At 41.4% G+C, this 26,712-nt stretch overlaps 1 protein-coding gene across 2 annotated transcripts in view; it reads left to right on the top strand.

Annotated features, from left to right (window-relative positions):
- Positions 1–26,164, top strand: part of KCNJ6 (potassium inwardly rectifying channel subfamily J member 6) — a 103,306-nt gene extending 77,142 nt beyond the window's left edge. For both annotated transcript variants that reach the window (XM_083438718.1, XM_083438717.1), the window contains 2 exons: positions 6,246–7,163; positions 25,324–26,164. In XM_083438718.1, coding sequence (XP_083294844.1) covers positions 6,269–7,163; positions 25,324–25,649 — 1,221 coding nt within the window. In that variant the 5' untranslated portion in view covers positions 6,246–6,268 and the 3' untranslated portion in view covers positions 25,650–26,164. The remainder of the gene's footprint in view (positions 1–6,245; positions 7,164–25,323) is intronic.
- Positions 26,165–26,712: the final 548 nt, after the last annotated feature.

Genomic DNA, 26,712 nt, shown 5'->3' with positions numbered 1-26,712 from the left:
TAAAGTTCAGTTAATCTTATCTATGGATACAGTGGTACCTCGCAAGACGAATGCCTCGCAAGACGAAATAGTTTTTCGTTTTCTGAGTTGCTTCGCAAGACGGATTTCCCTATGGGCTTGCTTCGCAAGACGAAAACATCTTGCGCCTTTTTTAAAAAACCGCCAATGCATTCCTATGGGAAACCGTCAATACACAGTGGTGCTTCGCAAGACGAAAAAATTCACAAGACGAAAAAACTCGCAGAATGAATTAATTTCGTCTTGCGAGGCACCACTGTAATTTCACCACTTTGATATGTTGTTGATTCCTATTTTCTTTTTCTGCACAAGTCCACAAGACTAGGTTAGCAAATCATTGCTATGATGAAATAGGACTAAATCCCTTATAGACATATTTTGTGTTTATCCATTCTTATAACTCAAATGAGTGAAAAATGAGAACATCTCTTCAGCCTGCTAGTGATTAAAAGTGATATAATTCATTGGCGCACGATTCATTAAACAGAATACATCTAGGAGTCTTGGATTTAGGTGTGCTTTGATCTGGTACAAATCAAGTCCACCAAATTAGACTGAAAATAATTGGAAGGTTAAATATTTAAGCACCGTTATCAGGGGTTTTTAAAAGGGAGTAAAACTGGCTTCCACATGAGACAGTAGGCATTAAACTCCTATTTCCATAAAATGTACAATATTCATTACAGGAACATAAGAAGCTGCTTTATACTATCCAGCTCAGTAATGTTTATACAAACTGGCAGAGACTGGCTGCCCCAACGGCCTTCAGACTTCAAAGTCTTTCCCAGCTCCACCAAGAGATGCCAGAGACCAAACCTGGCATCTTTTGCAAGCAAAGCAGAGGTTCTACCATGAGCCTCACCTTCCCCATTTCTCAAAGCTGAAGCAGCTGAAATAAGATGGAACATCATAAGCCAATCTGTTTGCTAAATGGTGAGTTAACAAGCCAGTAATTAAAACTTTAAAATAAATACATACTGTATTTGCTGCTTTATGCCAAAATGCAGGATAAGAGTAGGTTATAAATAAATAAAAACTTAATTGGCGGGTCCTCAGCTACCACGAGATTGAAAGAGAGGGCCATGTAAGATTATTACCTTGAAACCTTAATTTCTGTAATTGTTTTGCTGGCAAACTACAGATATAGAGCTCCTAGGTCACTCATTTATGGATTTGGCTCAAGTTAATTTTGAAGGAGAGACCCAGAGGAGAAAGAGATCTTCTTAACTGGCTGCGCTGATTGTCTGGAGCACAGACAACGTGAGGCTGCTTAACTGGTTTGGTTCAACTGCTGTCCAGGAGACATCAACCCCAAACAAGTGACCTTTAAAAGCTTGAGGCAGGTTATCCTATGGCATTCAATCGCTTTGTAGCAGGTGACCTCGTGGGGTGGTATCACTCACCTGGCCTCCAGTCAGTTGTGTCACTGCTGGTTACCAGGGGGAGGAGTGAGGCAGTAGCGAGGTGGGTGTGGTGAAAACCCACTGGCAGAGTCAATGTGCCACTCCTGCTAGTGCTTTTGCAGCTCCGCAACAGCCTCACCCCTCCCTTCTACTTCCTGGGAAGCAGCACCAACATGAGCAACCAGAGGATCAAGGGAGTAACAGAGCCCCACCATGTCCTCAGCATTAGTACTAGAAGTGGTAGTATTACCTGCATTTCAGTAGATAGGTTTTTCACATTGTTTTAATTCCATAGTTAAATTACTTTTACACAATAATCGTTTGTATGTTTTTAACTATGTGTGTTTTATTTGTATTTGTTTTAATTTTTGTGAGCCACCTTGAAAAGGTGGGATTTAAAGAAATCAGGATATCATCATGTGGCTTGGACCATGTGCTAAAAATCACCTGGAGCTATTGTTCTACAAAAACACCTGTCTCTGCTTATGACCTATTGTGATGGGATTTCTCAGGTTGACGTGGGGACAAAGTTAATGTGTAGATTGCTTTGCTGCAAAGTGAGGACTTTGGTTGCAAATCCACCTGGGAATTGCTATTATTCATCATTCTCTCTTTCTCCCATTCATTCCCAGTCCTGCTTCGGTGGATGAGGGGCAAATCCAACTGAAAAATCATACACTTTGCGCATTCACTCATTATGGAGTTTCATATAATTAATGGCCACTTATAAAAACACTCCCACTCACACACACACTGCTTTTCACACAGTGTGGCAAGGATTCATATTTGAGATTCCCAAATTAAATCTACCATACTAATGCTGCAAATTAGCCTTGGAAATACCAGTTCTAAAGCAAACATTACATCTTACAAAGTAGGCTTCAGCAATACCCTAATTTTGTCTCTGGAGCATTCAGTTCAAAAATTCAAAGGTAATTCCCTAGCAAAACTGCAGTCTACAGATTTAGACCCCCTGTAGATCCTCGTCCCCCTTAATTATTTGTCTCATTTCTAGTCATCCTCAGTCTCATCAGAGAGATTGGGCTGAAATGGACTGATAAGGATATCTTGAATCAAAAAATGTCTCTTTACATATCACTAAGGCCTGACTTGGAGGGTTGTGCTAGTGGTGGGTGGAACTGTGAAGGAATTTCAGCATAATCATCCTCACTAAACTAACCACAAAGAGCAAAATTAAAAGCTATGTAGTCAGAGGTGTCAAAGCCCAAATGTTTCAGAAGATTGTTATATCTGCTTCTGCTTCTTTTTAAAAACTCCTTTCTGCATTCACTAAAGTTGACAAGTTTGAACTTGTGCATAGCTCTAAACCCACCTGAAACAGGTGCACCACCCTAATACATGCCCAGCTGAGGAACTCCTACCAAGCTAGCGTGTGCCTTTGGGATCTGAGACTGCCCTGGGGAACTGTCAAGAGGCACCACATTGCTAATAGGTCGTGCATCTGGAAGCCCATCTTGCTGCATCAGAGTAACCACTGATTGGTGATGGAGGAAATACTCCTGGACTATGTTGTTAGAAGGAGCGCAGAAGAGATTTTCTTTTTAAGGAGCTTTCCTCAAGGGGGATGCTAGAAAACAGCTCAATTTTGTCTTTCTCAAGATACCTTTGTTTCCTGATTCTAGCTCCTCATAATGGTGGTGTGGGGCAATTGTGGTCCACTAGGTGCCTCGGACATCTGGCCTCCTACACTCTCCCAAAGCCCCTTCCCTCTCCATCCCTGCTCTGGGCATCAGGCTGATAGAGCAGAGTGAACCATCCCTGCTCTGCATGCCCCATTGTCTTCCATACTGGCCACATAGGAAGTGAATATGCTACCTTAGGGCACACTATGCCCCCTGACTGCGCTAGTAAGGCAGTCAAAGAGCTTTCCGTTTCACCAGACTGTGACTTCTGAAGAAAGGCCGTCTTTTGGAGTTTGTTTCCCCCCCCCAAATGTAAATGTAAACCAAAATGTAAATTTGATTAAATGCAAAAAAGAATTGAATTTTGCTCCCATCCCTACCAGAGAGATAGCTAGAAGGGTTTTATTTTTTATTTTTTTAGGGCAGAGACTAAGAGAGGGAGAGAAAGCTTTGAGTTAGTGAAGCATCTTGGGGAATTGCTCTCTTCGGGACTCTAATACAGGAGATCAGTAGTTCTGCTTTAGAAGCTGGCCATTCTTGTGTTCTTAGTATGCAGTACCTATTCTGATAATCTTCGTACAATTTTAGATAGAAATTATGTAGCAGGAAATGTAATTGGGGGACCTGCAACAGGAGGTGGTACAGACGTAACTGATAAATCCCTGAGTTACTTCAGAGCCATTATAGCTCCACATTTTAATCCCTATGCCCTGCTATTTTGTTATATTGGGGAAAGACAGAGATGTGCATTTGTTATTCCATTTCATTATCCAATGTGGAGTAATCCAGGGAGGCAGCTTTGTTACCAAATGTAGTAAAGACCTCACTGTAAGGGTACTTCTGTTTGTCCCGTGATTTATCCTGTTTCCCCTGATTTCTAGGCATGGATCTGATGGTTATTTGTTTTTTGTTTTTGTCCCACTCCTTTCCCCAGGAAAACCCAGTGCTTACTGCTGAATTGGAACAAGCATCAGTCTGCCAAAAAAAATACCCAATTTACATTTGTTCCAGTTCAGCAGTAAACATTAGCAGCAGGATGGGGGGAAAGAAACCTCTTGGACCCATGGTGAGAAATTAAGGGACAGGAGGAAGTGTGGGTGAACCCTCAGAGCTGCTTTGCCAAACCTAATAGCCCCTCATGAAATAGGCAGGTTTTTTTGAAAGTGTCCTATAAGTTGATAGACCCAAACACAGAAACATTACTGCATTCTGAGGTGTTAGACCTTACTTTGAAATAAACAACTGATTGGGAAAGAAAGTACATGCTTGATAGCTAGAAACGTTCTGAGACAATGGAAAGCCGAGAGTGTATTCTTTTGGAAGTAGTTTCCCTCCATCTAGATATTTTAACAAGTCTACTACAAAGAAACAAGTCTCAAAAGAAAAACAACATTCAGACATCTGTCCGCTTAGTATCCAACATGGTGTAGAGAACAGAGTACTGATATTTCATAAAATGTTTACTACAGAACAAACACACCTTTTATGTTTTTTTCTGTCCTTTCAAACCTATATGATTCATCCATGTTTTGTCTATTTTAAAAGAGAGATTTTAAAAAGGCTGCTGTGGAAATCTGAAGCAGCAGCACTTTTAGAGCCAGACTACCAGCACACAGGACCTGGCCCTACAGTCCAAAAGGAACCAACATTACTGGCCACACCAGCAGTTGCCAGAACATCTTTTCTTTATTTTTTAAAATCTTCGTACAGAGCTGATGCACTTCAGATAGCTCTGCCTCCCATCTTCATTTTCCCAGAGTGCTCCATGTGCAGCATTCCTACTTAGTTTTAACTTAGGTTGGGGTTTTTCTGACATTGTGGAGGTTGTCACCACCTGCACCAGGTGACAGGGTGAAAGGCTGGACCAGGGAGCTGGAAAGGAATGAATGTCTTCCTCTTTTCCCTTTCCCAAATGTTTTTGCAGAGGTTGCCATACACACTGGCAACCTTCATAAAACATTTTGGGAAGATTTTTTTAAAAAGAGATCCAACTATTCCTTTCTCACTGTCTAGTAAGTCGGAAAGGGGGGAGGAACAGTAAGTGACCAGGCATCACATACCATGATGAGAAGGGAATGGGTTCCTTTTTTTATCTCCCACACACCAATGAAACTTTTCACAGAAGCTGGAGGAGAAAAAGAAACCTATTTGTTCCCTATCCAATACCAATGCCTGTTGAACAGGGAGAAGTGTCCAGAGGAACATTAGTGGGCTGAAGTCTCAAGGGCTGTGTTCCTAGGAGCTTGGCATTGTGGAGCTCAATCATGGCAGCAGAAAAGGCTTGGCTGCACAACCGCAAAATTCTTTATTGGCCCTAAAAGTGGTACCCTAACTACCAGACCTCCATGCCTATTTCAGTAATTAGTGTTTGTGAGCTTTTCACCTCTACCCTGGAGTGGTACATTTCAGGTTTACCAACCCATGTGGAATTTATGAAGACTAGGTATGTTTATATATACAGTGCTACCTCGGTTTAAGAACAGTCCTGTTTAAGAACGATTCAGTTTATGAACCCCACAAAACCTGAAGTAGTGTCCCGGTTTGCGAACTTTACCTCATACTTAGAACAGAATCCAAACGGTGGAAGGGCACCGGCGGTGGGAGGCCTCATTAGGGAAAGCATGCCTCAGTTTAAGAATGGTTTCGGTTTAAGAACAGACTTCCGGAACAGATTAAGTTCGTAAACCGAGGTACCACTGTATGAATGCCTGTACATAGGATGCATTCATGAAGAAACTGGCAACATATGTATGATTGAGTATAGAAAACAGAATAAGGAAATGGGAGAAAGAAGCGATTCCCATATATATAGGTGGTAAGCATGTTTATTAATTTTTTTGACCGTCTGTGATGCAGGCGCAATAAAAAAAAGGGCTAACACAATTTCAGACAGGATTTCAGCAGGAAGTCACTGGCTGAAAACAAAGTAATAAGGCCACCTCATAACTTTTGCAGGTGCAAACAGTATGGAAAGTGGGTTCAAGTATAACCGCCCTGATGCTATAATGAGCACAAATCATCTTGAATGCACAATTAAATGGATGCATGGAAGGATCCTTAGTTATCAATGACAAAAGCATTGGTTGTTTCATGCATGGGGTATTGTGAATATCAAGGTGCTGATTAATCAAGTTTATGTATGCACATCAGTATTTATGCTCTCTTTTTTCTTTCCTGTCAGCTAATGTGCTGGAAGGAGACTCAATGGAGCAGGACGTGGAGAGCCCTGTTACAATCCATCCACCTAAGTTACCCAAACAAGCCAGGGAAGATCTGCCGAAGCACTTAAAAGAATGTACCAAGAGGAAAATCCAGAGGTATGTTAGGAAAGATGGAAAATGCAACGTCCACCACGGAAATGTGAGAGAGACTTATCGTTACCTGACTGACATCTTCACAACCTTGGTTGACCTCAAATGGAGATTCAACCTTTTTATTTTTGTCATGGTTTATACTGTGACGTGGCTTTTCTTTGGATTCATCTGGTGGCTAATTGCTTACATCCGAGGAGATTTGGAGCATATAGGGGACAAGAAATGGACCCCATGTGTCAGTAACCTCAATGGGTTTGTTTCCGCCTTTTTATTCTCCATAGAGACAGAAACCACCATTGGGTATGGTTTTCGGGTCATCACAGACAAATGTCCTGAAGGAATTATCCTGCTTTTAGTTCAGTCTGTTTTAGGATCTATAGTCAATGCTTTCATGGTTGGCTGCATGTTTGTGAAAATATCCCAGCCCAAGAAGAGGGCGGAAACCTTGGTGTTTTCTACCAATGCCGTAATTTCCATGCGAGACGGAAAGCTGTGTCTGATGTTCCGTGTTGGGGACCTTAGAAATTCACACATTGTGGAAGCATCGATACGAGCCAAGTTGATCAAGTCAAAACAGACAAAGGAGGGGGAATTTATACCACTCAACCAGACAGATATTAATGTAGGTTATTATACAGGGGATGATCGTCTGTTTTTGGTTTCACCGCTGATCATCAGCCATGAAATAAATCAACAGAGTCCATTCTGGGAGATTTCCAAAGCTCAACTGCCCAAAGAGGAATTAGAAATTGTGGTCATCCTAGAAGGAATGGTGGAAGCAACAGGTAATGTTTTCTCAGGTTCAACTTTTTCATAACACGTTATTTTTAAAAGGTGCATAAGCATTATGAAAGAGGTAAGATATAATCAGAGAGAAAATACAAGATGCTAATCTTCTCCAGTTTTGTCCCAGTGAGTGTCTTCCGGCCTCCTAAAAAATGTAGGTTGAGCAAAAGGTTCATTCTTGAAAGGTGATGATGCAAGCAGGACAAATAACAACTCGGAGTAGGGTTTAGAGGGCACTGGATCTTTTTGAAGTTCTAAAGTAAATGGAGTGTGTGGTGAGGGAGAGAAAAAAGTTGCTTCTTTCTTCCCCAAGACCTGCAATCCACCCATCACTGTTTGATGCTCTGACTCATTGCCCGGTGAGGATAAATTCTAGGTGAGATTCAGGGCAGCAAATTAGCTTTCTTTGAGAACTGTTGTGCTAAATTATTTGCTGATGCCCACCTGGTGGTTCATTCTGCCAGGAAAAGAAAAGTATTGCTTTATCTTCACTTCATCACAGGAATCAGATACTCTTTTGCTACAGACTATGCATTATTAGGTTTAGAATCCAAAGCATACTCTGGTTAATTGCAAGCTCAGATCAATTCAATATTTACATTTGGTTTAATCTCGGTTCAAAGAGAGAATCACATTTTCGGACATTTTCACATTCAGCTAGCCCCCCAAACACATATGGAAATCCCTAAACAGATCCAGTTTCCAGCATGTCAGAGATGAAATATTTCCCATAGTATGCCTGAGAAGGAGTTTGTTTGTTTAAAATGATTGTGAAGGTAATAATAATAATAATAATAATAATAATAATAATAATAATAATAATATATTTATACTCCACCCATCTGGCTGGGTTTCCCCTGCCATTCCGGGTGGTTCCAAGAATAATAATAATAATAATAATAATAATAATAATAATAATAATGGTAATAATAATAGATTAAAAACATCAAACATTAAAAACTTCCCTAAACAGAGCTGCCTTCAGTTGTCTTCTAAAAGTGAGATAGTTGTTTATTTCGTTGAAATCTGATGGTAGGGCATTCCACAGGGTGGGCGCCTCAAAATGAAGCCTCAGATAGCTGCTACCACTCAGAGTAGCAAGTGGTTCTGGGCTAGATGGAAAATTCATATATTCATATTCTTCTGTAAGACAGTCTTCCATGTACATGCCCTCAAACTGTGGCACCCTGTGCTTTGGATTCCATAGGCTGATCCTTGGAGATGGGGCAGCAGGTAGATGGACTGTATGGCCTGATGGCTCCTTTCAAGTCTTGGCCCCATAGGAGCAGAAACCACAGTTGCAGGGGGGGTGCTGACTGAAAGCCCAGAGCAGATTTCTAAGCCATAGCCCTTCTCTTGCTCCCCAGGTAGCCACCACATGTAGTTCATGTCATGCTTCCATTTCATGGCATTAAGAAAACACACGGGTGCCATAGCAATGAGAATGCTTCTTCTATTATTATTATTATTATTATTATTATTATTATTATTATTATTACTATTGTTGTTGCTACAGAATCACAACTGCCATCTTCAGGAAGAACTAGGCTAACTTTACCCCCTAGGGAAACTCAATTTGATGAGCCATACAGCTTACTGATTATGTCAGAGAAACAGGCGCATTCACAAACAAGAAAGAAAACCAAGTGACCAAAGTCATATAGGGAGAGGCTGGTCTGAATAGACTGATGGATCTGACACTGCAAAAACAGGAGGCACAGCCAGGGCCACTGCAAACTGTTCTCTCCAAATAAAAGACAGTAATAGGCATTGGGAACCCAGAAGTGCATTTCATCAAAAATTCATCAAGGCAGAGTGCAGGAGAATAATGGCACAAACCAGGTGTGTGCACAGTAAAAGGAAAGGCAGCTACAAACAAACCCTGCTAAATGTCAAGGCAAAGGCACAGGTGACCAGTCAAGATAGGCATATTGCAAATCCATGTTGCTTTGAGAACATTGGCAACAAGAAATAAAATACAATCCTAAATCTGTAGTTTAGAAATGTTGATGGTGATTACCTTGAACTATAATGATGAATTGGAAATAATTCTTTGATGGCTTACATAAGACCTATAATAAAACTGGGAAGGCGTGAATAATAATCAAGTTTACAACAAGATGTCTTATCCATTTAAATCATGCACAATTAGAGCAGATTAAGCAGACTAACAACCCAACCCCAACACCTTCACAAGTTATCCTGTGAAGTGGAATATTACTACAGTTGTCTGCTTCTCTGGCTGTCTGTCTGTCTGTCCGTCTGTCAAAGGAAGGTTGTCTTCCAGGCCCTGCTGGTACTACTTACAAATAGTCCCATTTTTCAAAAAAATAAAAATGCAAACTTTAAAAGAACACATTTATCTTCTGGACTGGCAACCCCACAGAGAAGTTCAGCTGGACGGAGCTGGGTCTATCCTCCAAACTGTCTGGTTCAGTAAGGTTTGGCAGACTTTATTAGAGAGTAGTCTACCTTGAATATAACTGAAAGCCAAACTTTGGCTTAGCATGAATGAGCGAGCATGCACTGCTGGTGCACAGTGGGACAATCCTGGCCACTTTGTTCCTTTCCCACTCCTGTTGTTGCCATGCTACCAGGAGCTCAGTCATAGTTTGGGGTTTATGGTTTGTCTCATTCCAAACAAGCCACAAGCTGTAACCAAGGCTTTAGACATAATGCTAAACCAAGTTCAGACATAATGCTAAGTCAGACCATGGCTTAGCTCCCTGGCACACATGGCTTCAGTGAGAGGACTGCTTAGCATGTTCACACTTGTGTGTTGCTTGTAACCAAATCAGCCCAATCGAGTTCACAGTTGTGTGTTGCTTGTGTGTTGCTTGTAACCAAATCAGCCCAATCAAGTAATCCAAGAGTGTAGTTTTTGTCATCAACAACGGAACTGGAAGCAGATGTGTGTGCCTGCCATCCACCAACTAAAGCAATCAAGTTTCGTTGTGGTTCCACATGTAAGAATTTGAACCATGTGTAACCACAGGGGGTTACGGACACTCTTTCCACCCTGCTTTCTGTACTATGTCAAAAACATTTTTGTTTGCTTAAAAATAAGATAATTACATGTGAGTTTTTTTTTTTTTAAGGCTCAAATTACTCTTTAAAAAAAACCTGTATAAAAGTAATTTCTTTATAGCTAATCATCTAAATCTGTTTGAAATTTCATTTATGTTTCTGACAGATGAACAGCTCTAGCGTAATGTTTGTAGAAGGGTTTGCGCTTACATAAAAAGCATGCTCACCAGCTGTGGAAAATGTGTTTGGAAAGCAGTAAACTGTGCACACAGACCGTTATTTAGATACCAAATGAGGCCATCAAATAGATTGCCACCTTACAAAGCTGGCTCGACTCTTAACTATCACCCTGTTGACTGATGGATTATTGTCCCTTTAACAGTGTGCTAATGAATGACTTCAGTTGTTCTCTACCATCAGAGCTATGTGTCCTCTGTACTTTAAAAAGCCATAAGTTTCACATCAAGGTAACTCAAATCCTATAATCTGTATGCAGTTAAGCACAATTTCACATTTCATAACGACCCCCTGAGGGTCATCTAGTTCAACCCCTGCAATGCAGGAACTCTTAGCTAGATCATAGAATTATAGAGTGGGGAGCAAGAAGCTATGTAGAGCACTGAAACCCTTCCCAATGGATACTGAAATTCCCACAAATTTGGGAGGTTCCCCATACTGTGCCTATTTTCCTGCCAATAAAAACAAGAAACCTGCTCTTTTTAAAAAGGGAAAGTAGAGTCTCACAGTATACAAATATTCTGTACCAGGAGTAAGTTCAACTTTTTTTTCTGCACAGAAATGTAATGTAATCAGATCTATTCTAACTAAACTATAAAATATTTGGCAGACCTGACTTATCACATTATTATTTTTCATTGAATTAAATATAAAGAACACCATCATTATGACTGGGTACAATGTGAAAACATAAAGTGTGGATGAAAAAACCTGTGGTTTGGCAGAGATTGTTGGACTACAACTCCCATCATCCCCTGACTAATAGCCATGCTTTCTGGGGCTGATGGGAGCTGGAGTCCAACAACATCTGGAGGGGCACTAGCTTCTCATCCCTGAATTCTAAACCAGTACTTAGGCTTGCGGCCCTCATGTTTCAAATCTGATCCTGTATTATCACTGTTTGAGGTATGTCTTTTTGTGGATCCTGTTACTTCAACATTCAGAATTTGAAGAACAGGCAGTGTTTATTTCAACTTTGTGACATGCCAAATAGCATAGCTATTGATTCCTAATACTGTGATATAAATGGCTTAACAACAACGGCAGCAAGAAAAACAGCAACTTATCTTTCTCTTCCACCAAGGAACTTAAAGACAAGTTAATTTTGCTACCAAATATGAAGGTCATAAATACAGATATTCTGGTGAAAGCATCTGAATTAGAAATAGAAAGAAGAAAAGCTTCTACAATATATCCAGAGCAGCAGAATTTTCCACTGATTTAAGTATCAGGGTATTTAAACACTGCATATCTGAAACCCAAACAGTGCAAGTGGAGTGAATTAATGTCAAAAGATTCAGGTCACTTTTTCAGAGGAACATTTTAAAGAAAGAAAATAAACTGTCATTTCAGAAGTGTGTGTTGATTATAACTCCCCCAAAAAATTGACCTATGAAATTGCTAAGCAGAACACTGCTTCCCATCTGCTAAGATCTGGTCAGGTGGCTTGAATGCAGCCATCTGCACCTACAAATGAGCTTAATCAGGTATACCAAGCATCTGGAAGGGTGGACATCTATTAATACGAACACTCCCCTACAGTAGCTTAAGAGAGCTGGTAGCATCCAGAACAGAATGTTTGGTGAGCTGAAGTGGACCTCCCTGGGAAAGGCAAGAGACCCACCATTTTGCCTATTACCAGCAGAGGAAAACAAAGCCCTGGAAGGAGAGGCAGAAGTAGGCTCCTAGCTCTGAAGACTGGAAATACATTCTTAGGATCTGACAGGGCATGGGCTGAAGAAAAGGTCTTTCCTGTAATGGAACAAGGGGGCTCATCCCTCCCCCCAGCACCCATGAGATCAATCTCCCACTGCTATTTTGCCTGAAAGATCAGCCCTGCTGGATAGCACCCAACTCTGTGCCTGAGAGTATTTCCAAGGACATGGGGGCAGTTAATGTCGCTGTCCCACCATTGTTGTATTTTCTTCCTATCTATCTTCCCTTCCCCAGCTAAGCTGATTTAGGATTCTGCAGCCATTCCACCAGCATAACAGCAGCAATGCTGGGCACCATCAACAACATCTTTCTGGCACAAAGTTAAAACATATCTCTTTTCCCAGGCATTTGACAGATCATGACAAGTTGGTTGATGGCCCGCTGGATGAAATGTTCTTGCTGCTGAGGTCTTAGTTGTTTTTCTGCTGGGTTTGTTTGTGGCTCTTTGGAAAAGCTTTATTAAAATGTGTTGCTTTTTAGCTTTTAACGTTTTTGCAAATCACTTAAAGGCCTTTTTGATGTAAGCAACAAATAAGTCGAATAAATCATCATCATCATGTCCAGATCTAGTATACATTAAGCATAGGATTGCTTGGCCCAAGCAGAATACCTCAAAACACACAAATTGTAGGTAGCCATGAAATAAAACAAAAAGTAACAATATGATAAAACCTCATTGAAATGCACTAGAATTTTATTCTGACTTAATGCCCTCAGGAATTGTTTTCTCCCTCCACAAAACAAGGGCGGTGCACTCTGTGTTTCAAACATATTTTGTTTCAGAGGTGAGCAGAACCTACTTTGTTTGACAATTTCTTTCAAAAAGCTTTTACTGCAGGTAAAAGATAATTGAGGTGTTTAAGAGCTAGAGCAAGACAGTAAGTTCTGATTGATTGTGACAGAGATTTGGCTCTGAGCTTTTCCTGATAGGCAGTGATGGATGCCAAAGTCCCATTAAGTTTATAGAAAAGAAAAACTTTATGTTTATATTTTATTTTGTTTTTCATAATCTCATTTAAATCTTATGGTCCATTTATACCCTGTAGATTTCCTTGGATTTGAAATGCGAATAATCAAATCAAATAACAAATCTGCCACTAATGTCAATGATAACATTTTCAGTACCACTGCATCATAGCTACGGGTCCCCCTCTAAATTAAAAATAAAATTCTGGGATTTCAGATTTTTCACACTGCTACTTGCAAACAATTATATTGTTGCACACTACCCCAATCTCTGAGTAGTACAAAATTCCAGAGGCTTCCAGGCGCTTACCCAGGGTTTGTGTTTCCTTTGGAATGAAGGATAGCAGAGACTGGGGTGTCTTTATGCTATGTGGTTTATTTACACATATGTACAACTTGAGCCTACAATGGAGAGGTTCACAGCATTAATACCTTGAGAGGATCTTGCTTCTCCCAAAGCCACAGCCTTTGATTCCAGCAGAAATCAAGCATAGCTCTTATCTCGCCTCTGCCCAGCCTGCAGCCTTGCTTCTATCTTCTAGTTCACATAACTCAAACTCTCAACTCTGGCCTTTGTCTTTCTAACTACCAGCAAATGAAAGGAGGGAGACTCATCCATTTGCTGTCATTTCCTTTGTTTCTTAATGCTCCATAGTTAGAGGACCATTACCTCACCAGAAAGCTAGTCTGGCTATTCTAGGAATTGAATCCATTAAAAGGGGGCTCAATCATACAACCTACCCCTCCCCAAAACTCACAGCAGTGTGTGTGTATGTGTGCGTTCATCTTCCTGACTTGTGTGGAAGGCAGCTAGAATTTAAGTAAATCACAGTCTAAGGAAGAGGAAGAAGAAACTTTTTCAGTGAATTATTGTCCCACTGACTTAAGACATCTCAACTGCCTTATGGTCATGCTAGAAATGTATCCCTTTGCAGAACAAGTGGAGTGTGTGTGTGTGTGTGTGTGTGAGAGAGAGAGAGAGAGAGAGAGAGAGATGTATTCATTTTATAGCTTCTGGGCACCATTTTTATTTAGCCTAGCTGTAACTAGGCTCCCAGACTGTAGTGTGACAATGAATTAAGGCCTAGATTCACAGTTGGCAATACCTTCATAATAAGAACTCCAGACGTTCTGGAAGAGAATATTAAACGTGTTAGAAGCACAATCTTAAAAAAAAATAAAAATTATAGTATTCCTTTTCCACCTACACAACATCCACCTTAATCATCTTACTCCCACATAACTGGCTCGACTTCAATGACACTGTCTCCTCTGCTAGCTTAAGAAACTGTTATATATTTCCATGATAGCTGAAAATGAACAATTTTCAAGTCAAGTTGTTAAATTCTACATGCTTGGAACAGTGTGTGGGTGTTGTATGGATTGGCATAGATGACTGAAGAAATCACCCCCCTCCTGGGTGCGCGCGCGCACGCACACACACACTTCTGATGACAAGCTGCTTGTTTACTTATAGACTTGAATAAAGGCTTTTACTGCATAGCAGTCTTTAGCTAAGAAAATTGTATGTAACATCAAGATCAATAGTTTCAAATGCAATTTAAAAGTTTAGTGGGATCAATAGGATGCCCCTGTCCCTGTGGATCCCTAGACAAAGACAAGCAAATGTGCCAAAGTTGGAACTCAGGCTCAGTAGTCCTGTTAACTTATGCCAGCTATGTTTGAAACTTAGAAGCAATCAGATGCGTTGGGCCAACAAAATGGTGACTTCCATTGACAGTGTTTCTTTCCAGGCCACTTCCATGTAGTTAATCTCTTTTGAACATTATCAACACTGGGGTGGGAGTAACCACACTATGATTACCAGAGTGTGAGAAGTATTTTAATGACTCCCAATCTGTTAACTTTAGTGGCTTGGATGCTGGGTTTGCCTGTCCATGAAGAGCTCCTTCTGTTTACAGAAGAGTTCTAATCCACCAGAGCCTCCTATCTGTGGCATGGGAAAAGTGGTTTTTGCTAATTTCTCCTCCGTAGCACCACCATCCATGCTGTTCTGGGGGGTTCCCTGGCCCTCTGGAGCAGATCTGCAGAAGAGAAAGGGGAAATTGGTAAATAGCACCTCCCCTCATTTGAACCAGAGCATAATTCGAGTCATAGAAATCTGGATTCCAAGTTATTGTCTTAATACCACCTGCCGCTGTTCTAATTGTGTTTGTTTTTATTACACTGCTTATAGTCTGTTGTTAGCTAGCTTGAAACATTCATCAAAAGGCAGAATATAAACTCTTAAATAAATAAATAGGCACTGAAGGTACAGTGGTACTTTGGTTCCTGAATGGCTTGGCTCCCGAACAAATCGGCTCCTGAAAACCACAAACCCGGAAGTATGTGTTCCAGTTTGTGAACGTTTTTCAGAAGCCGAATGTCCAACGCGGCTTCCGCTGCTTCCGATTGACTGCAGGAAGCTCCTGCAGCCAATCAGAAGCCACGCCTTGGTTTTCAAACTGTTTTGGGAGTTGAACGGACCCCCGGAACAGATTAAGTTCGAGAACCAAGGTTCCATTTGGAGAGCCAATTGGTACCTGCTTGCTTGCAGAGTAAACCCAATAGTGTATTACTAAACAGCATGAAATGAAACTGATGTTCTGATTATTTCTGCACCAGAACTCATGACACAACTGACTAGAGTGATGTATAGTATGGAACAAATCCATAGCATGCTATCTTGTTGGAGTTTTTGTCCCTGATTTCCCACCGATATGCTCTGTAAGTGACATTAAAGCAACACATGAAACATTGCTACAATACTCAAAATTCACACAATTTGCTAATAAATGTTGAGCACACAACAATAACATATGCAAAAAACTTCTTTGCAATCAAAAGTATGGGTACCTGTATCCATCATCTTAAGAAGGAGATCTTATAAGGCTTGTATTAAACCTTTCTCATTGCTTTGTTCACATAATCTCAGCAGACAGCACATCAGCATCTCATGGTAATTTGTTGTTCAGTTTCACCATATGCTTATTATAGCCTGATCTGATCTATCCATCATTTCCTACTTATTCTCTTGCAACTACGTCTTAACTGTCCCACTGCTTCTCTGAAGTCTGCTAATTGTCTCCTCCCTGCTGACAGTTAAATTTCCTTCACCACCCCTCAGATGACAAAGGTAATTTTCACGTTATGATAATCAGTCCATGTCAATAACTACGGGGAAAGACCAAATAAATTCTATGGTATAGTTCAGATTCTGTTTTTGTTGTTGATTAGTCATTTAGTTGTGTCCAACTCTTCGTGACCCCATGGACCAGAGCACGCCAGGCACTCCTGTCTTCCACTGCCTCCCGCAGTTTGGTCAAACTCATGCTGGTAGCTTCGAGAACACTGTCCAACCATCTCGTCCTCTGTCGTCCCCTTCTCCTTGTGCCCTCCATCTTTCCCAGCATCAGGGTCTTTTCCAGGGAGTCTTCTCTTCTCATGAGGTGGCCAAAGTATTGGAGCCTCAGCTTCAGGATGTGTCCTTCCAGTGAGCACTCAGGGCTGATTTCCTTAAAAATGGATAGGTTTGATCTTCTTGCAGTCTCAAGAGTCTCCTCCAGCACCATAATTCAAAACCATCAATTCTTCGGCGATCAGCCTTCTTTATGGTCCAGCTCTCACTTCCATACATCACTACTGGGAAAACCATAGCTTTAACTATATGGACCTTTGTTGGCAAGGTGATGTCTCTGCTTTAGGAAGTCATTATTTTAGCTAAACTGAAGTTCCAAAAATTCTAGGTCTTTTTATCCACTGAGGATTCCTGAAGTCCTGAAAGCACAATATCAGTAACAATGGAATCCAGTGCCAAAGTTCAATGAAATTACATGGGCTACAGAAAACTCTTCTATCTGTCTACATGCATCCATTAGCTATTTACTGTGACGACAGAAAATGTCTGTAATTATTCTAACTGCTAAGAGAGGAAACAGTTGACAATAGGATCATCCTGTGAAACTGATTGGCAGTTTCCTCTCATAAAGTGCAGATCCTCCTCATCATCAACATCTTCTCCTCCTTCTTTTTAAATCACACTGAGGAATTTTTAATCAAAGAACAACACTTTAATCAATTAACCACACCAATCAATTCATTCAATCTTGCAGCTCTTTTATTTTCACATAGTACTGACAGGATAATGTCAGGATAATGAAAAATAGACAAGTTCAGCCATGGGTTCAGAATGCCAACCCCTATATCAACACTTCCCAAATTAGCATTGCTTTGGCAATGATAATAAAAGCACAGAGAAAGATACTCTGCAATTGCTTGACTTCTGTTGTCATTAAGAACAATGCTGTCTGGAGTTGGTTGTGAGGCACTCTCTTTCTTCAGAAAACAGAGGAATAGCATGGAAAGCACAATAAATACTAGCTAGCACCAAAAAAGGGGGCAATGTTTTCTCTTATGCCTTCTCCGTTAAGTACCACTAATAACCGTCAAGTTCACTCTCCCAAGCCCTGCTCAGTTTGCGTGAGTGTTGCAGGTGGAAGTGCTGTCTCGTATACTCACCATTACATACATACATCATGTTACTTGTATGCAGCCTTTCCATAGGTACAACCAGTGCTTTTTTCTTGGGGGCGGTGCAGGGATACGCTACCCCTAAACATTTTGTGAATCTTCGTACTTTTGTCCATTTACTGTATTTATTTTTCCCAATTTGAACGATAAAATTGTTATTTTCTTGAGTCAAAATGAGAGTACCCCTAAACAATTTTTTAAAGAAAAAAAGCACTGGGTACAACCATGCACAAGGTGGCTTACAGCATGAAAAGATTTGCATTACAAATATAATAAAAGTAGTCATAACAATAAGCACATCAAAAAGCACACAACCAAATTGAACAATTTCCACATAAATAATAAGATCTAAAATAAAGATGCCAAAGATTATTTTAATAACATCAACAACCCCGTCCCACCCACTCCACCCCCCAAGAATTTAAAAATATCCTAACCAACACCTCAGCCCAATAGGTTGCAGCCTCGTCTTTTGTAGCTAGAGTCAGTCAGGGCCCTCCTCTCCCAGGCCAGGTGGGCAAAAGGCCTACAGGGCAGGAAGCAGGTCCTCCAGGACTCACAGCCAAGATGGTATTGCCAATTGAACTCAAGGGGTCTTATGTTTAAGTAGGCATATCTAGGATTGTGCTGTTAGTAATTTTCACTGTCTACAACACCCATGTAGACAAGGTGGCTATGGCAACAATCTCAGTGCTCCTTAGGTCATGGGTCGGCAAACTAAGGTCCGCGGGCTGGATCAGGCCCAATTGCCTTCTGGATCCAGCCCATGGACAGTCTGGGAATCACCACGTGGATCACCAGCATGCACGTTCTTTCCCTCTCCCTCACAGGGCGGCGGCGGCGGCGGCTCCTCTCTCCCTCCCTCCTCCTGGCTTCTCCCTGCCCTGCCTAGAGGAGGAAGGGGGCTGGGCTTTGTTGGTGCCAGCAGCTCTTGAGCGGCCGCCATTTTAAGCAGCCCCTCTCTGGAGCCCTTTCGCCTGCCACTCATCGTCCCACCGCCTCACCAGCCCCTGCCACTTACAAGACACAGTTAAGCAGCCACCGGGGCTCGTGGTGCTCTTGCATCATTTTCCCAAAAAAATATAGTCCAGCCCCCCGCAAGGTATGAGGGACAATGGACCAGCCCCCTGCTGAAAAGTTTGCTGACCCCTGCCATAGGGAGTGACCATCTGAAGGTGCTTCCATATGTTTTGTAGACTGCTTTTCAGCTTCCCCTAAAATTTCTTCCAAATTATTTGGAATAGTTGCACTGAAGCCAAAGTGAGAGGAACAGGGGCCTGAACCAGGGCCAAAGGATGGAGTAAGCTTTTATGAAAAGAGCCTTGTTCTATCTGGATTCCCGCCAGAGAGCTGGAGAGAAGATGAGACAGAATTCGTACAGAAAAATAAGGCAGGCAAGAGGCCCCCTCAATCCATGTTTCACTGATGGTAGAGGAAATTAAGACCCTCTTCCCACCTCGCCACATTACCCCCACACACATACAGAAGCAGGAGCACTTGTGTCGATCTAGCTGCTTTCATGATATTATGCTGCATTCTTCCCAAAGGAAGTCACTTGGTGCAATCCTAGGCATGGCTGCTCAGAATTAAGTTCCACCAAGTTCAGTGGGATTTACTCCCATGTATATGTGTGTATGGGGTTGGAGCCTCAGTGGCAGCACCAGAAAAAAAAAATACGGAGGGGTTCACCGACTGGGCAAAGTACAGATGGAATGAGAGAACAGATTTCTTCCACATGTTAGTTTTCTGAAACAGAAATAATGATACATTTCACATTAATGCTCCCACCCCAACATACCTTCATTATACTAAGTCCCATTGTTGTTTTTTCATGGTGTTATCTTTGAAGTTAGCACATTTCAGATTACAACGTTATTTTATTTTTTCACTTTGTGGTTCAGTGAAAAGTTTTTGCTGTTGTTATTGTTGTTGTTTTATTTGTACCCCGCCAATCTGACTGGTCACCAAGGGTTCAAGTAACCAAAGGGATGGGGTGGGGGGAGTTAATGTTGGAAAGGTTGGTTGCTCCTCCCTTCACTCTTCTCTAGAACGATTTATTAAGTGACTAGGAAAGCTTGTGACAGACTCAGCCGGTCAACCCCCTAGAAATATGTAAGGTGGCCAATCAAGCATTGCCAGGTGTCAGAACCCTTATGCTATCATTATTGGCCCTGTGAACATACTGCTGATTTGGTCTGACTCATCATTCTTAAGATATTGCCTTGCATTTAGAAGCGTCAAGTCCTTAAGGCTGTGGCTTGAAAGTGTGCGAGCAATTGATGATGAAATCTCAGGAAGGCAGGGGAAGTGGGAAAAGGCAAGCAAGACTAGCAGTAACATTTTCCCCTGCTGCATCCTACCTGCTTCTATTCATTTTGGTGGCTAAACTGAAACTAGGGATAGGATGAAGTTTCTCAAATAGCTTTTGACTTGTTTTTTTGTGTGGGGAGTGGAGTTTGGGTCCCCAAAGGTAAGGTGGTGGGGAAAGCAAATTTCTTAAAGGATTCATAAAGGGCAGCTTCACCATTGCCAACAACACAAGGGTGAGTTCTTCCTCTCCCCACTCCACCCCCCAAAAAGAAATTCACACAACACTCTCTAGCACCTTCAGGTTGTAGGGGCAGTTGTCTTTCAGAGAATCTTTCCTTCCATTACTGCTCTGCTCAGTGAGCAGAGCCTAGTGCTCCTCAAGCTTCTGAGGATTCCGCTAGACTCCTTTTGAAAACCAGTGTACCAGATTCCCTTTCCTTCATTCTCTTCCTTTGCTTATGCCTCTCCTTGCTCCGCCTCTCTGGGGAATGCCAGCTTCCCACACTGCTGCTCCCTGCGATCATTTCTGAGCACACACCTCTTTGTCATTCATTTCCCTCACTTTAAAGCCGCAGTGTTGCCTCTGCGCTGCCTGGCTGACCCTACTAAATGGCAAATTTCACCGCTTGCCATGTATCCAAACGATCTAGGGCAGAAGAGCACGTCTTTGCTTTATGCTACATTTCCAGACATCATGTCTCATTAACATCTGTCTGGTTGAACAAAGCACTTCGCTCCACAGAATTGATGAAAGCCAGGCAGGGGCTCCAGCAACGTCCTGAACCACAAACAGAAGAGGAAGCAGCCATGATGTGACACTGAGCTGAGGGCGCGTCTCTGGCTATTGATCTACAGTGGCCTCTTTCAACTAAGCACTCCCAGTTCCTGCATACAGATTTATACATGATGTGGAATCCACCTGTATGATATAATGAATTTGACATCTTGTCAACCCTCTCAGTTACCAAGTGTGCCACAAATGTAAAAATGTTATCTAAAATAAAGACAGCTGCAGCTACATACCATTTATTTAGTTAGTTAGTTAGGTTTTTTGTAATAATAAAAAACACCCTACACCTTTCATAGGTGTCAGTACAAAACGTATTATATATCTCATCATTTGCCCCTAACAAAATATTCAACCATTTTCCCAGGCCTTTTTTGTAAATTCATGCTGATCTGTTTTATAGAGTTGCTGGTTTTAGTTCTCTTTTTTTTTTTTTAGTATTCATTACTTAGTTGTGTTTTTAAGTTTATTGCAAGCAGTTCTGATAATGTTTTATTTGAATTATGAAGTAGGAATCTAAATAATTAATAAATAACTGTGCCAAGATTACATCAAATAGCTTTAAAGTGCTATTTAAGGTTCCCCCTTCTCCAAGGTATATTAACTCAGTTGGATGTTAGTTAGTTAGTTAGTTAGTTAGTTAGTTAGTTTGTTTGTTTGTTTGTTTGTTTAAAAAGTTTAATTTAATCTAGAAATAACAGGGCAATATGAAAATCTCTAAAGAGTGACAAAAGTTACAGCTGAATTGAAACAACTCATCCATGTTTGTGTCCAGTCTTACCAAGTGCAACCACTGTAGCAGAGCTCACCCTGTGTCCTACTTTACAAAGGGCAGGCCTCCATTTTAGAGGGCTGCCATCAGAGGACAATCCTCTCTTTGTAGGAGTCCTCTGGTTAGGGTTGTCCAGTCCAAGGCCAGTTTAAAGAATCAGAAGAAGGGAGACAAGGGCCTTGAATCTGCCTGTCAACAAACTGAAGAGAGAATATGGCACCTAGTCACAGTCTTCTCCACTCAGGGGAGAGGTAATCTACAACAATCATTTCTAAATGTGCATCTTTATATATAAGTCACCTAATGCAGAACTGGTCCATTTTTATTGGCGGTGGATAAGTAGCCACCCCAATTGTGGCTCCAATTTTGGACACATCTCAAAATGTCCATCTGTTTAAGGTGGTGAGATCCAGTGACATTATATGTGATTACATGATCACACAGAGATCTCTGTATTCTCTGATTCATTGTCTTGGACCACTTGACTTTGTTCACTCCACAACAATGATAGGAACATAGGAAGCTGCTTTATACCGAGTCAGCCTATTGGTCCATCTACCTTGGTATTGTCTACAGTAGCTGGTGGTGGCTCCTCCAAGGTTGCAGGGAAGGGACATTCCTAGCCCTGCCCAGAGATGCTGGGAGCTGACTGCCTGCAAATAAGTTGCTCTACCGCTGAGGTACGGCCCTTCCCCATGTAACTATGACAGTTGTCATCAGGTCACATCACAGCACATTCAGCATGGAGTATTGTTGGCTGCATACCCTCACAGGAAATTGTTTAGAGAAGTCATTGTCAGTCATGGAGTTCAGAGGTGATGGCAGCAGCTGTTCTTTGACACCAATTTGGCATTAGCTCCTCCGTGACCTCATCACCGACCATAGACAGATGCAGCCATGTTAGACGCGAAGGTGGATTTTAAGGGAACACTGGACATTTACCCTTTCCCCCCTTAAAAAAAATAGAATCTTTGATTTGAAAGAGGAGACATAAACAATACCATAGTACTAATAGAAATACATCATTTAGTAAGATTTCTCTTCCTGGCATCTCTAGCTGAATATTTACTCAAGCTAGCACTCTTCTGCATATGGGGCTTTGAAAGGACAGTTAACTCACCACATTTTGCCTTTTGTATTTTCTTCTCTTCTTCTTTGGAGTTCTTCAAAATGACTCCAGATCTCATCCTGAATACATGAACCTGAAGTCCCGTTTGTTTGTTTCCCCCCCACTGCTTTTCATTCCAAATGAGTTGGTTCAAAGGAAAATATATTTTTGTTTATTCTCCAGGCCTTTTCCTTGCAAGGCAACATTTTTTTCTTCCACGGGATCACTTTAGGAGGAATACACACAAAGGGATGGTGTGTCAAGACTCAAAATCCACATGGATTTTTCAGGGGGGGAAGCAGATGCAACTTACCTGAGGAACGTTCCAATTTGCAGGTGACAATGTATCTGAGATCTTATCCTGATGTCTGTTCCAACAAGGCAGGAGTAATATACTGCTGATCACACCCATTAAAACATTAAAACGATATATATATATATATAATGTAAGGAGCAATTTTTTTGTACATGCCACAAAGGCAACACCCTCCCCACCACTACCTGTAGCCTATTGGTTTGAATAGCCTTTCTCAGACACTTGTCAGGCTGTGTACCCACCATATACCTATTTAAAGTGCATTGAAACATATTTCTTCCCCAAATAATCCTGGGAACTGTAGTTTGCCCTTGAAGAGCTACAATTCCCAGAGTTTTTTGCAGGCATATCCAAGCATACTCAGTTCCAGGATACATTCCATTCAGGCAAAACCACTTGAGGCTGCACAGTGGAGCCAGCTAGGGACATGATTTAATGATTTAGGAAGGAGCATGGTTTGAGGAGAAGCCAAAGGCTGGCTAGACAGGCCTGGGCCTGGCTCCTGCCAAAGAACAATGACAGATGTACTGTTTTGTCAGTAAGGAAGCCAAGTTTTAGTCTAGCAAAGTGACAGCATATAATCAGCAGCGGGAGAAGAACAGAAATTAGTCCAGTCACCCGAGGAGCCCATAATGAAGGAAAAATCAAACCAACTCCAGAGAGGGGCTTCAGGGTTCCTGAAATGTTTATCGGGGAGAAGGTCTGGGCTCAGGATTCTGCGATCAGGAGCAGCAATCTAAAACTGCACATCAGCATGAAATTGTTCCAACAGTTGACCCTGCCTACCCACCCACCCACCTGCCTGCCTGTGCTTAAATGCTGGGCTCCATTTTCACTTCTATGATAATTCTTTTGAAAACATTACTTGAGAGCCCTTTTCAGGACAAAGACCAAGACACCAGAATGGTTGTTTTGGGACCCATTAGGAATCCTGTGTTAAACTTTTGGATGCAAATGTGTTATGTCCTCAAGATTTTCTGGAGCAACCTTCAAAGTTGTCTGATTCTGTAACTTTGAGGTTGCCTTTCCACTGACAGGCCAATGACTGGCACAACAGGTGAGAGGAAATGATGCAAGCTATACTTAGAATAAAAGTATTAATTTTTATACTTTTTAAGAAGTACGGTATTCTACGCTGCCAGGCTGATGCAGAAATTGAGAAATAATTTTATGTGATAGTTTGCTGATGATCTATCATTTTTATTTTTACATGGTTTCTATTATAAATATGTATAGTTGAAAAATGCTTTGCATTTTTTAATGAAATTTTGGTATTTTTATAAATGCATAAATATTTGTCCAGAGACCTCAGGATGGGATAAAAACTAGATCCATGCCTTAAAAAATGAAGCATCGTGGATAATTTTATCATCTTTAGTTGAATGTGATGGTAGATAATGAAGACCCAGGGAGTTAAACACTGTGAGCAGAAGCCTGGTGATGTCCTTGTGCTCACAGAAGGATTTTTGATGGAGCAGAATCTTCCACTAAGTGGGGCAGGGCATGGGCCCTACCTGAAAAAAATTGCTCCAGAAAATTCAGAGACCCTCTAGGCCACTGTGGATGCAGGAGCAGGGCAAGGGGGAATAGATGAATCTTGTGGTTCAGGGACGTCCAACTCCCAAGAGACTTCAATCTGCTCCCAGAATAAAAAAAAACTGGCAGTGATCTACCCATGGGGGGGAGGACCCAAAGTTGTTGAGCTTTTTTAGGGGGCCAGGGCAAAGCTGTTCAGCTAATTTTAGGGGGGGTGGCACCAAAGTTCTTGAGCTTCTTGGAGGGGGGGCATAAATCACTCACCAAACAATAAACCAGGCAGCAATAGCACCGTCTTCCACAGAGCAAGGGAGCGGGGCAGATATCACCCAGGGATCCACCTGTCAATCGTGGTCAAGCGGTTGTACATCCCTGTTATAGCTCAATTCTTTTAGCAAAGGCATCCACTAAAACCATTAGCCTGAGGGCACCAAGTAGATTCTACTTCTTCTTCATTTGGGAATTGGTAAATTAGCATAATGATAAATAAGGTGTTTGGGGTTTTTTGTTTTTTAAAGGTCTCAAACGTTTTGCTAGCCATTTTCCAATGAGAAAATATTTGTTGAGTTCAACTGGGGGAGGGGGAGAGAATTGCGCTGAAGAGAGAATTTTGAACTGTTATCATAATACAGTAATGGAAAAAGGGGAAAGGGATACAATAAAGTTGGCCTGCTAAACTCACTATTATATCATTATTTTCACATACTAATAGGTTGTCAGTGCAGCAAATTTAGTGTTGCATATCTAGCATGACGTTCCTGTCCATCATAGCTATGTGTGCACCGTAGCTTTAACATACAACAGACCTGCTAGGAGCCATGTTGCTTCTGATTTCTCTTTCCTTTCTTCCCCAGGGATGACGTGTCAAGCCCGAAGTTCTTATGTTACCAGTGAGATCCTGTGGGGTTACCGTTTTACACCTGTTCTCACGCTAGAGGACGGATTTTATGAAGTTGATTACAATAGCTTTCATGATACATATGAGACCAATACACCATCTTATAGTGCCAAAGAACTGGCAGAGATGGCCAGCCGTGCAGAATTACCCCTCACTTGGTCTGTGTCCAGCCAATTAGACCAGCGTGCCGAAATGGATACTGAAGAGGAAACCAAGAACCACGAAGAACAAACTGAAAGGAATGGTGATGTGGCCAACTTAGAGAACGAGTCCAAAGTTTAGCACTTAACAGTGGGGACAGAGTACCACTAATCTTCCTTTAATAGGGGAAAGAGGGAGGACCGATTAAGGTGTGACAAGCCTCCCTGCCTGTAGGCAAGCAAAGATTTGGGTTAAAGCTGCAATATCCCTGCAATGTTGCCATGTAATCTCTTATCCTTGTTCTATTTTTTCAGCTGGAGAACTCAGTGTTCACACATGCAGGTGTGTGGTTTGGGGCTGGTTTCTAAGGTAAAGGGCAGAAGTTTGTTAACCTGGGCCAAAAGCAAAACACAGTGACTGTAAGTGAAGTCCATTCACGTCCTGAGCTTTAACTCCAGTTTTTTATATACTGTATTCTAAGACAGTTTTGAATGAGATGCCTGCATTGCAGCTTTTAGACCCAAGGAGGTGAAGAGAAAGGCCTGAAATTCAATGAGATACTGTACATATGCCTTATGTATTTTCTTTCTCTTTCAGTTTAGTAATAAACCCAGCATGTACAAAAGTACTGTAGTAAAGAACCTCTAAATAATGTACATACGTGTGTAATTAATGTAGGTTTAGAGATATAATTTAGAAAATAATGGGATGCAAAAAAGAAAACAAAAACCCAACCACCTGTCATGAGGAAGGCAGTTCTCTTCTAACACCAGACGTTTATTAGAGTTTGGCACCCATTTATAACTGCCCCATGAATGCATGTCTATTTCCTCATTGTACCAGACTGGCAGCTGCTTAGAGTACCTCACTGTTTTCTTAAGCGATGATTTAGCTGACTCTAAAAAGCCATAGGTCTGGGGTGGGGGGATAAGGGCAGAAAAATTACAACATGATTCCTGATAAACTGTGAAACTGTTTACAAAACAATCGTTTTCTTTGTAATGTTATATGGTTAAAAAAAAACAACCACTTCTGGTTACTTGGGCAGGACAGGTAGAATTTAACTGTGGCAGATTCTTGTCCAAGGCAAGGATTCCTTTTGTATGACATTTGTCTATCAGAGATTTTGTGTCGGGCTATTAACCCTTTAAGTGCAATACTTTGGGAAACTTTGGTTTTCAAAACCATTCAGCTAAAAAAAACA

This window comes from Podarcis tiliguerta (genome assembly GCF_965153285.1).
Source record: "Podarcis tiliguerta genome assembly, chromosome: 4".
Classification (NCBI taxonomy): domain Eukaryota; kingdom Metazoa; phylum Chordata; class Lepidosauria; order Squamata; family Lacertidae; genus Podarcis; species Podarcis tiliguerta.
The sequence above is the reverse complement of the archived record's forward strand: the minus strand, read 5'-3'. Positions and strand labels throughout refer to the sequence as shown.